Genomic DNA, 12,261 nt, shown 5'->3' with positions numbered 1-12,261 from the left:
TTATTATACTATAACTTATTTCTTTTGAAATTCCCTTTTATTTAAAGGGGTCATACTATGATTTTTTTTCTAAATTTCAAATACTTTTTTGTTGTCTACATAACATGTAGTCTACATAGAGTGGCTCTTTGGTCAAAATGTAGCTTAATTCTCGTAATATTATTACTTCTTGTAAAATTGTTTTGTTTTTAGTTTTAATTGTCACTTTACTCTTCTAATAATTTTTTTCTGCTAAAATCACTTTTTTTGTTTAACTTGTCACTACTAGTGTAATTTTTATTGTAAAATATTTTTCGGGTATAAATTCTGATTTAATTCACGTAATATCTCCTTGTTTTTTTTGGTTTGGTTTGAATTGTGACTTTATTCCTGTAATGTAATAATCTTTTTTTCGTGAAATTTATTTTGTTTAAATTGTGACTGTATTCTCGTAACAGTGTTTTCTTTCATATAATTACATAATTTTTTTTAAAGTATGACTTTTTAGCAAATGTAATTGTGAGTTTTGCTTGTGTTCTATTTATGTCTAGCTGCGGTCATAATGCGAGCAATATTCTAATATGCAGATAATTTAAGACATACAACTTCTATTTGCATTTTTTGTCATTTGTCTGAAGAACTAGAACACTATTTGTTCTATGTCTTCTGTGGAACCCTGCTGACCCTTTAATCCATCTGTGTTGCTGGCTTAAAGCGCTCAGATCTGCTGCCCTCATAAACTTAGTGAGTGTAAGGCTGAATGAGAGTGCACGTGATTGGCTGACATTGCTGCTTTTGGTATCATGCTTTTTTTTAAAATTTATATTTTATCTTGTTTCGCCCCTGCAGTGGAGCTGGCCATGATCATGGACCGTCTGTACGGCGGTGTGTGCTACGCCGGCATCGACACAGACCCCGAGCTGAAGTACCCGAAAGGAGCAGGGCGGGTCGCCTTCTCTAATCAGCAGAGCTACATTGCTGCTATCAGTGCTCGCTTCGTGCAGCTGCAGCATGGAGAAATCGATAAACGGGTTGGTGGAAAGAAATGTGACCACGGTCTCGCCTCGTTTCCTAGATTCTACTTCTCCCTTTAGAGAGAATACCAATGATCAGGAGATGAAGTATCACAAGCTATACTTATCAATTAGATAATTATTGGTTATTTTCCTGCCTGTTTTGTGGAATTTATTAAATTCGTCCTGAAGCTGGAGTCAAAATGGAGTGCACTACTGGGCTGCAACCAGCAGAGGCACTGTTGACTCAGTCTCGATTGGTTTGGTGCGATGTTGTTCAAATGTGAAAAAACTCTATATTTTCTACTATATAAAATTCAAAATGTAAATTAAAAAAAAAAAAAATATATATAAAGCAATTAGTCCATTTGTTTTACAACATAGCACCATCCATCCATTTTCTACCGCTTGTCCCTTTTCGGGGTCGCGGAGGGTACTGGAGCTTATCAGCGATATCACGTTATTTTTTATCAATATCGTGTGTTAGAAAACATTTACTATTGATATTTATTGATATCAATAAGATAATATTTTAAAAGATTGTTGTATTGTGGTATTTTTATATGAATCTATGTAAATTAAATAGTATTATTTGATGTGCTCATTTTATTATTTTAGAATATCTTTTATGACAAAAGACTGTCTTTGCTGAAAATGGATGCAAATAGTTGTAAAAATTGTAACAATCTATTAATTGGATAACATTTAATGCAACAATTGGGTTTCTATTAGATTATAATAAATTATAAACATAATTAAAAGCTAATACATTATAAACATGATTAAAAATTCTATAAAAAGTTAAAAGTTAAAGTACCAATGATTGTCACACACACACTAGGTGTGGTGAAATTACTCTCTGCATTTGACCCATCCACTTGCTGACCCCTGAGCAGTGAGCTCGGAAATCATTTTGGTGATTCAACCCCCAATTCCAACCCGTGATGCTGAGTGCCAAGCAGGGAGGTAATGGATCCCATTTTTATAGTTTTTGGTATGACTTGAAACATATCAAAAACTGGTTTGAACTCACAACCTACCGATATCAGGGCGGACACTCTATAACCACAAGGCCACTGATTCACATTAAAACTTTCAAAGAGAATAACAAGAGTAATCATTACAAGCTATACAAATCAATTTGATGATTAATAAGTATTTGTCTAATTTGTGGAACTGATTGTGTCTTGAAGCAGTCGAGTCAAATGGTGTGCACTACTTGGCTGCAACCAGCAGACGCGCTGTTGACTCCGTCTCGACTGGTTTGCTGTGATGTTGCTATAATATGGAAACACTCAATATTTTCTGCCATCTGAAATTTTAGATATAAAACTATTGTCTAAAAAATAGTTGAAAGTAATAGTCAACAGATTTATAACATAAAAAGTGTGTTCAGAAATGTTTTAATGAAATATACATTATTCTGTAAAACATCCTGTGTAAAAATAGACCTACTATTATATTAAATATTAATAAGATAATATTGAATAAATATAAATGATGCATTTATTTAAATAATCTTATCATTTAATGTATTTATTTATTTTTACAATATCTTATGTGACAAGACTCTTTTCTGCTTAAAATAATGAAAAGAGTTAAAATATTAGTTTTATGTATATATGTAATGTATCTTATTTTACAACAACTGCTGATTAAAATGTATTGCTGATTAAAATGTATTAATCTATTCATTAATGGTATTTATTACTTCATGTATTTATCTATTTCATTATTTTACAATATCATATGCGACTTTTCTGCTTAAAATGGATACAAATGTTACTATTCCTTATTTGTATCACTTATTATTTGATGTATTTTATTATTTTACAAAACTTTATGCGACAATGGATACAAATTGTTTAATAAAATTGTAATTTTAATAGAAATTAGTATTAAACTAAATGATAAAGTGGAAAATACTGTAATTCATATTAAATGCAAATTGTTAATGCAATTGAAAAACATATATAATTTTTTTAATATTTTGTGTAGACAAAGACGCTTAGTATTAAAAAATCTACAATAAAGTTTGTTTCATTATTTGTGGAAATGTTATGATAGTCCTGTGTAATATGTAAGTATGCGATGACGGTAATTTAATCTGATGTAATTTTGCCTGCAGGTGGAAGTGAAGCCATACGTGCTGGACGACCAGCTGTGCGACGAGTGCCAGGGGACACGCTGCGGCGGCAAGTTTGCGCCGTTCTTCTGCGCCAACGTCACCTGCTTGCAGTACTACTGCGAGTACTGCTGGGCGGCCATTCACTCACGCGCCGGCCGGGAGTTCCACAAGCCGCTGGTGAAGGAGGGAGGCGACCGGCCCCGTCACATCTCGTTCCGCTGGAACTGAGTGCCGCCACGTCACCACGGCGGCCGGAGTGAAGCGTGAGGGCAAGGTAGTGCAGGAGTCGCAAATCATTTTAACAACTAAATGCACTTTTCTGTTGCTGGTTCCTTTTTGCCCAACAATTTTTGTTAAGTTAATATTTATATTTTCAAGAGAGAAAACAGGAATATATCAAAAGTATGTCCAGCAAGGTAGAAAAAAAAGATGTGTGTTTTTAAATTTTTTTAATTATTTTTTAAAATATTGTTCCTCCCAAAAAAGCTTGTATAGGAAAATTGCTCTGGTACTCTGCTATTCAATTGGCACGCTGTTCTTCATGCATTTGTTTTGATATGAAAGACACCCCCATCCCCAAGCAAATACTCTTTTGACTTTTTGATTTTGTAGCAATTCCTGTGAATTGAAAAAGGTGTTGCCGAAGAAGAGTGCACTTACTTCCATCAGAGTTTATATAGCAGACCCTTAGTTGATAACCAAAGCTGTTTTATTAGCTGGCGTCACAGAAATAGAGCGAGGCCACACTTTCTCTCTCTCCCCCCCCCCCCCCCCTTATATCTCTATTTCTTTCTCTCTCTCATTTTCCAATCCCAAGAGAAACAAAACAAACAATCTCATAATTTGTGGTTTTTGATCTCCAAACTTCACATGCAAAAACTAATACCTCAAAAAACTCAGCTGCTAACATTTTACCCGTGTTCTCTCCCTTTTTCGGGGTGGGCGGGGCGGAGCTACGATGTCACTGGCACACTTTTGTACTTCGCTAGCTTTCGTCGCCTCCTTATTTAATTTTTTACTTTAATTTTTTGTAACCGTAATACGGTGCCAGCGCAAGCAGGAGTGCATTATGGGAATGTATCGCAATGGGAAGCTACACACAGGAGATAGCCCCACCCTCCTCTCCCCGCATTAATCCTCCTTCCTCCTTTAACTTGCCGCTAATCAGGGCCTTGTTAGATCGAACCAGTCACGTCCTTCCACACTGGATAAAAAAATGACAAAAATATCTGGTTTTGTAGCCATTTTTGCCGATTTTACAAGGCTACCACCAAATTTAAAAAAGAAATGCATGTTAATTTTACCCAAGTTAGAAACCATATGTCGCATGTGTGGCAGGGGTGAGGAACTATACTAAGCAAATCCTTTTGTCTTTAGAATTGCACGGCGGGCCGGTTGAGATGTTTTCAAGTACCGTTTATGACCCACGGCCCCACAGGTTTCTCACCCCTGCCCTTTAGGGGATCATTCTACTCAGCATTTAGGTCTTTTATTGGAAGCATAAATGAAAACTTCTACTACAGCAGGTTGAGGAACCAAAGATGGCTGTGCAGTAGTAGCTCATTTCCTGGTTGAGTTTTTCATCTGAAAAATTAACCGCTCCCCTCTATCCCGCCGTCAAAACCAAAGATTGGCCTTAAAATACAAAACCGTGCAGTCATAAAAATCTCATGAAAAACCATATATGGACTTCCTCCTGTTGCTATCTCCAACAAGACAAAATATAAAAGTGCACATTCACAGTTTTTCTTCATAGGGCACATTCACACTAGTCAACAATTGTCTAGTGTGAGCGCTCTGATTTGCTGATTTCATGCGTTCACTCCTCCCACCAGTTATTCTGAATAACCTTGCACAGTAGACATAAGAAAAACTGCAGTAAATGTGTGATGGCTCAAGCCTGATGGGCCCGGTGTGAGTGCGCCCTAAAAAAGACATTTCCAACACTTTTGTGAAGAATTTGTTGTTCAAAAATGAAATTATTTTATACACGGCCTGCTGATTTTTTGAAACAGTGTTTTCTAGCTAAATTATTTTGTCATGCACATATAAAAAAACATTTATTATGCACTACTTTTCTACATTTTTTCTCTTTTTTTTCTTTTTTTCCAACAGTCATTTTAGGCACATTTTTCACAGATGGGGAAACTCCTTTTTGCAATACCTCAATTTTTCACATTGTGAAAGGTAGCTTTTGTACTTTTGTTACTGAGAGATCTGCATATATGGAAATGTTCATTTTAAAGAAGATTAAAAAAAAAAAAGTAATAGAGCTGAGTAATTTCAAAATATATATTATTTTCAATTATGCTTTTTATACATTTTAGTGCTGAGGACTCTTATAACAACCTTCACAAAATGTGTTGATGCGACTACTTCACAGAGGAAAGACCAAAGTGTATCCGCTCTTTTGGTCTTTTAGCTTTTCCTACACTTGATGTTTCCACTCAATTATAATAATAATAATAGCATGGCGAGAAATAACAAAACAAAAAAGGACAAAAAAAAAAGTGGTGATCTTAAAAACTGATGTGACTAAACTAAAAACTTTGAAAAATTTGACACTTAATGCGGAATCTCGTATCACACGAATGGATGTTTGGTGTTTAGATATTTTAAATATTTGATGAAAAAAGCGTATATAAATATATCCATATATATATATTCTTGATCTTGCCAACTAGCACCTATTGTAATCCTTAGCATGCATGGCGACAAAAAAAAAGAGAGAAAATGAATTAGCTATTAAATTAACTGTTGTGGTGTGCACCAAATGTTTCTCAAGTATTGTTAAGGATAAATAAACCCATCGTGACCCTGTAACCCCCTCTTTTCTCGCTCTCGCCATTGGCAGACCGCAGCGGGATGCACATAATAACAGAAGCTATTAGCGTGAAAGTTGTTTTTTTTTTGGCAGTGCAGCATCCTCGTAGAACACTGTTGAAAAAAGAGAAAAAAAAACAGCTAATAAAAAGACTTGAGAACTTTTACACAGACCTACACGGAGGAAGGGGAGCTTAAAAACTTGAATGTGGTAGATGAAAAGAAAAAAAAACAAATGTTGCAAGTTAACTTTCAAGTTGTTATGTGCAATACTTCTTTTGAACCTTTTTCCAGACGAAAGACTCTTTGCAATGTAATTCTTTAAGAAAAAAATGCCATTTTTAATTACAGACATTTAATTAAAGAAGATGTTAATATGTTTTTTCACAAGTCATTTTCTACTGTTTAATGTAATCCTTTTCATGCTGGTGTTTGTAAAAAAAAAACAGAAAAGAAATCCAACTATTTGTACTAATATAAATAATTGAAGTTATTTTTAAAACATTTAAAAAAGGTTTTTGTGCTCATTTTGCTTATATATATATTTTTGGTTTATTTGAAGCTACTGTGATTGATTGCATTGTAATTATTAGGTCAACAATGTATTTAGCTGTTTATTGGTATATTTTTAATTGGAATGTATAATTGATTTTTATAATTTTGATCAGATTTTTTTGTTCTATTTTTGAGGTGAAGCTTTTAATATGTTTAAAGTGTCTAGTTTTTACTAATTGCTATATTGTGCTCCACAATATATGGTTCACATTTTCTGAAGGAAAATAAATATTTAAATATTTGTCTGTTAATGTTACTTAATGGCAAGATTTCAATAGTTTTTAACTGTGTACGGGAAGGCTGTCGTATTTATTAATAGCATTTTTTACTTCAGATATCACCTTAATTTTTATTGTCATTTCACTTTATAAGTTCCTATTTTTGTATTTTCCTTTCTAATTAAGTTATGTAATACGGATATGTCCATATTTCTAGGAGTTGGTCTGTAGAAGTGCTAGTGAAAACGAAAAGAGAAAAATCTAATGTTATTTAATTGTTTGCGGCCAACTATTTATATAACAGTATGCATAATTTTTAAATATTTGTAATGTGAAATGTTGAATGAAATAAATCTTAACTGTGATGAAAATATGTGCCTTGTTATTATTTATATGAAATGCAATATTGTATATTTCCTTACAGACAAGCCAGTGATTTGCTCATTTTTTGCTTATAAAAAGCAACACAAAGCATTTTCGCCATCTAGTGGTGACGGCAAGAACCGCACCATCCCAGCGATACATAACAGCTTCTTTCTGCCTCAGATTTGATAAAAAATTTGACCTTTTGTGTCTTGAGAACAAATAATGAACGGTAACGATTTTATAAAATGTAAAATCATTTAAACCATGAAATAACATTTCGAAATCATAGTGGTTGTACCAAACTAATCTGACCACAAGATGGCGAAAGCAAACCAAATACAGTATTGTGTGTAATGCTTAGTTTGCCATCATGAAGGACAGTAAAGTTACTTTTGTATCTACTTTTAAGCATTAAAACATGCATGCTTGAAAAAAAATGTATAAAGCAGAAAAATACAACATGTCAGTTCATTTTAGTCTTATTTACGCATTTACATGCTACCACTTCCGGGTCGAAGGTTAATTGCGAGCTGCCAAACGGCTCGTAAAGTCTTCCTGTGCAGGTACAATTCAACAAAAACATTTGAATAATATCCTGGGGGGGGGAGCATAAATATGCTTTATGGACTCAACTTAGTGGTTTATGTGCTGAAGGTAAATACCATAATGTTTATTTTCAGCGAGCGAGTGTGCTACTTCCCCGCAAACAAGGGTAGCAATTGTTTATACTATGATAATACGGGATATACTGTACGTGCTAAACTATATTTAAAAAGGTCCGAATCATAAAATAGAAGGGAGGAATAATCAAATGGTTAAATACATTCAAAATGTTTAGTTTTAGCTGCTCTTCGTGCAATTGAACTGTATAAGGCATGACTCATATATAAACATGTGTTTGACGTTACACCGCCACGGATTGAATAAATTACCCGTAACTATACTGTTTTACCCAGTTAAGAAAAGGATTTGGTAATGAGACTTATGTGGAAAAATGGTCTAATATTGTGCTGCCTTCAGGAACCCCTAGAAAAGTGAAGTATTTCCTAAAATCAAGTAGGAACTGCATAACGACTCATCCTTTTACAGGACAATACATTGCACTTGTTAAAATGATACTAATGTTGTTTATTTATTTAAAAGCAATCATTCATAACAACTTCCAAACCTGGTTATCTCCAGGGTGCTAGTTCACGGCTAGCACCAGAAGGCATCATGAATTCAGCTCGAGCCTAACCTCCCCGCCCCCGCCCTCCTCCCTAAAAGAAAAAACAAATGTCTGGGTGTTGTTGCATGCCAGAGACCAGCAGGATTTGGGATTATTAGGGGGTTGGATTGTCTGCTGCTTGGAAGAAGCCACCGCCAGACATAGCCGTGAGTTTGTAGCGGTGCAGCGTCTCATCTCCTGCAGCATCAGCATCACCTGCTCTTCCTCATCCTCTTCCTCCAGCTTGCTGCTGCGACTGCTGGTTCTTCCTCTTCCCTTGGAGCAACACACACGTATACGCACACGCCGCTGCAGCACAGGACCTGCCAACGAGGACGCTGTAAGTATACCTGTATGCATGTTGCCTTGTTTACATGTTTGTTCATGCTTTTCTACCAGGGATTATGATCATGCATATTTAATTTTGTGTAAACATTTTTTTTTTTTACCAGCCTACCTCTCAACTGTTTGCTCTGCTAAAATAAGCAAAATAGTGATTTTACCAAACATTTGACATCAACTAATAACAATTTCTGCATTTATACTTTTTATCCTGCTGTTGTCATGGCTAAAGTGGTGAAAGCACCTTTATTAGTAGCTTTTATTTATTCTTTTTTTCAACATTATATTGTCTAATTAAATAATTATTTGCTTCATTATATTTTATTTATTTAATTACAATATGTGTAGTGTTTTTTATCATTTGGAATGTTTGGTTATTTATATATTTGTATTGATTTAGTTAAATTTGTGTAGGTCTTTTATACAGTATTTTATTGAATTGTTTTATTCTACATTATCCTGCTGTTGTCATGGCTGAGGGGGTGAAAACACCTTTAATTAGTACTTTTTTATTTAAATTTTTTATAAACATTCAGTGTTTAATTGAATAATTTTTGGGTTTGTCATTATTATTTTTTAATTGAGTTACAATATATGTAATGTTTTTGTCTTTTGCCATTTTTGGTTATTTATATATTCATACTCACGTATTTAGTTATTTGTAGGTCTTTGATATAGTTTTTTATTCAATTAATTATTTTGTATATAAACGTTGAATTTTTAAATATATTTTATAAATACATACCTTTTTAAATTATACTCTTATTTGAATTTTTTTATTTAATAAAAAAATAGTATTTATTTTTTTTACATTTTCTATAATAGTTTGACGCGTGTTATCTATATAATTTTCTGTACAATTTGTTACTTTAAGTATTTGTATTCATATATTTTATTAGAGCATTTCAAATGGGTGCATCGTGTGCATCGTGATTTTAATTGTGTTAGTTTTGTAAAGAAACTAAAGGTGTCAATAAAAAATCCTAATACCTAAACAAGAAATGACATGCAACAAGTTCATATTTATTCATCCATTGGTACAATTCAACAGAGGATACACAAGATGGTGAAATTAGGGAGTAATCTTCAGGACAAAGGGGCCAAAGTGGTGTCTGTAGAGGACGGCTTTCAAAATGTGCCCCTCATCACTCCCCTGGACGTGGGCAGCCTCCAGAGCCAAACCCCTGACAAGGTGGGTGCCCAGTTTAGCCCCCGATCAATTTGTTTATTTCCCCGCAACCCCCTAAATGTCAATCTGTCTGAACTCACTAATGTTGTCTACACGCGTTCATTCACACGTTCATTCATCTCAGCTGTCATGCATCCACATCCTTTGTTTTCCCAGATGAGATTAGGAAGCAGATTTGGCTGCCAGACAGACGGCCATTTGTCATGTCGACATCCTATAGTCAACTGTGCCTCTGCTTGTTAATCCAGTTACCATGGTGGCGCTTCAACAAAGGGGGAAGGCTGCCTTTAACATGGGATTTGCTGTGACTGTCACTGTGTGATGACTTGCTGTCAAACCTTCGTGAAACACAGACTGGCCAATCACAGAGCAGAACATAATAGGATCCGCCCACACGTGTAGCATTATAGCTCTGTTTAATTCAAAGGAACCTACATTTTCAAAAGGAAATCATGTTTCAACTGTGTAGACTAGCAACACATTTTGTCGTTATCCAGATAGGTTTCTTCTGTCTTTAGTATCCAACAAAATAGGATAGAAACTGAAAATTACATGTAACTATGTCGAGCTAAAACATACACACTGTACATATTAGCTACAGTATGTGTTTTGCTAGCCTGCTTACAGTAGGGAAGGGATTCACATGGCCCCATTGCAATGCAGTCTGCTGAAAATGATGGAAAGTAGGGCTGGGCGATATGGCAAAAAAAAAAATCATGAATAATTTGTTCATATCATTCGATCTTGATTAATATCATGATTTTTAAAAATAAATAAAGTTGGATTGTCCTTTTCAAGATTATACAGAGTAACGTTGCATCCCTACAGTTTACTACCGCAGGATCTTGTAACAGACATTTCCGCCATGTTTGATGGAGGTAATACATGCTAGCTGTTAACAACTGTCATTTTGTTCATATTTATAATTGTAATCAATAGAGGTGCAACGGTACAGGTAACCCACGCTTCGATCCACACCTCGATTTTAGGACCACGGCCATTTTTGGTACGTTTTGGGGGGGTAAAGAAAATGTTTTTTCTTCTCAAGTTTCTTTAGTTATTATTTTACTTGTCATCACAAACTTCATTCTGTGGTAAACAAAGTATAATTGGTGTACTGAATATTAGAGATGCCGATAAATGCTTTAAAATGTAATATCGGGAATTATCGGTATCAGGTTTTTTTATTTTTATTTTTTTATTAAATCAACATAAAAAACACAAGATACACTTACAATTAGTGCACCAACTCAAAAAACTTCCCTCCCCCATTTACACTCATTCACACTCATTCACACAAAAGGGTTGTTTCTTTCTGTTATTAATATTCTGGTTCCTACATTATATATCTATATATATCAATACAGTCTGCAAGGGATACAGTCCGTAAGCACACATGATTGTGCGTGCTGCTGGTCCACTAATAGTACTAACCTTTAACAGTTAATTTTACTAATTTTCATTAATTACTAGTTTCTATGTAACTGTTTTTATATTTTTACTTTCTTTTTTATTCAAGAAAATGTTTTTAATTTATTTATCTTATTTTATTTTATTATTTATTTTAAAAAGGACCTTATCTTCACCATACCTGGTTGTCCAAATTAGGCATTATAATGTGTTAATTCCACGACTGTATATATTGGTATCGGTTGATATCGGTATCTGTAATTAAAGAGTTGGACAATATCGGAATATCGGATATCGGCAAAAAGACATTATCGGACATCCCTACTGAATATCATAAGACTTTTATTTCAAGTTAACATTTACATTTACAATGATTTGAAATGGTAAATTATTATTTTTATTCTTTGATTACTTGTATACATCAGTGCTTCTCACCAGTGCTTTGGCAAACTGCAAGCAATGACCCAGATTTTGGAGTTTTTTAAAACGCAAATTCTGCATCTTATATTTAATGGTAAATGGGTTACACTTGTATAGCGCTTTTCTACCTTTTTTAAGGAACTCAAAGCGATTTGACACTATTTCCACATTCACCCATTCACACACTGATGGCGGTGTGCACTTAAAAATACTTTAAAGGCCTACTGAAATGATTTTTTAAAATTTAAACGGGGATAGCAGATCCATTCTATGTGTCATACTTGATCATTTCGCGATATTGCCATATTTTTGCTGAAAGGATTTAGAGAACAACGACGATAAAGTTTGCAACTTTTGGTCGCTGATAAAAAAAAGCCTTGCCCCTACCGGAAGTAGCGTGACGTCACAAGCTGGAGGGCTGCTCACATTTCCCTATTGTTTACAATGCAGCGAGAGAGATTCGGACCGAGAAAGCGACAATTACCCCATTAATTTGAGCGAGAATGAAAGATTTGTGGATGAGGGACGTGAGAGTGACGGACTAGCGTGCAGTGCAGGACGTATCTTTTTTCGCTCTGACCGTAACTTAGGTACAAGCTGGCTCATTGGAT

General features: G+C 34.5%; 2 protein-coding genes across 6 annotated transcripts in view; both read left to right on the top strand.

Annotated features, from left to right (window-relative positions):
• The window catches only part of cpeb4b (cytoplasmic polyadenylation element binding protein 4b), a 90,604-nt gene extending 83,501 nt beyond the window's left edge, over positions 1–7,103 (top strand). For all 4 annotated transcript variants that reach the window (XM_062048788.1, XM_062048791.1, XM_062048789.1 and 1 more), the window contains 2 exons: positions 829–1,010; positions 3,121–7,103. In XM_062048788.1, coding sequence (XP_061904772.1) covers positions 829–1,010; positions 3,121–3,348 — 410 coding nt within the window. In that variant the 3' untranslated portion in view covers positions 3,349–7,103. The remainder of the gene's footprint in view (positions 1–828; positions 1,011–3,120) is intronic.
• A 488-nt stretch (positions 7,104–7,591) lies between these two features.
• Positions 7,592–12,261, top strand: part of nsg2 (neuronal vesicle trafficking associated 2) — a 73,180-nt gene continuing 68,510 nt past the window's right edge. Inside the window, exons 1-4 of one of the 2 annotated variants that reach the window (XM_062048785.1) lie at positions 7,592–7,736; positions 8,265–8,456; positions 8,533–8,629; positions 9,683–9,823. In XM_062048785.1, coding sequence (XP_061904769.1) covers positions 9,695–9,823 — 129 coding nt within the window. In that variant the 5' untranslated portion in view covers positions 7,592–7,736; positions 8,265–8,456; positions 8,533–8,629; positions 9,683–9,694. The remainder of the gene's footprint in view (positions 7,737–8,264; positions 8,457–8,532; positions 8,630–9,682; positions 9,824–12,261) is intronic. The other variant, XM_062048784.1, reaches the window with a different exon arrangement.

This window comes from Entelurus aequoreus, linkage group LG05 (genome assembly GCF_033978785.1).
Source record: "Entelurus aequoreus isolate RoL-2023_Sb linkage group LG05, RoL_Eaeq_v1.1, whole genome shotgun sequence".
Classification (NCBI taxonomy): Eukaryota; Metazoa; Chordata; class Actinopteri; order Syngnathiformes; family Syngnathidae; genus Entelurus; species Entelurus aequoreus.
The sequence above is the reverse complement of the archived record's forward strand: the minus strand, read 5'-3'. Positions and strand labels throughout refer to the sequence as shown.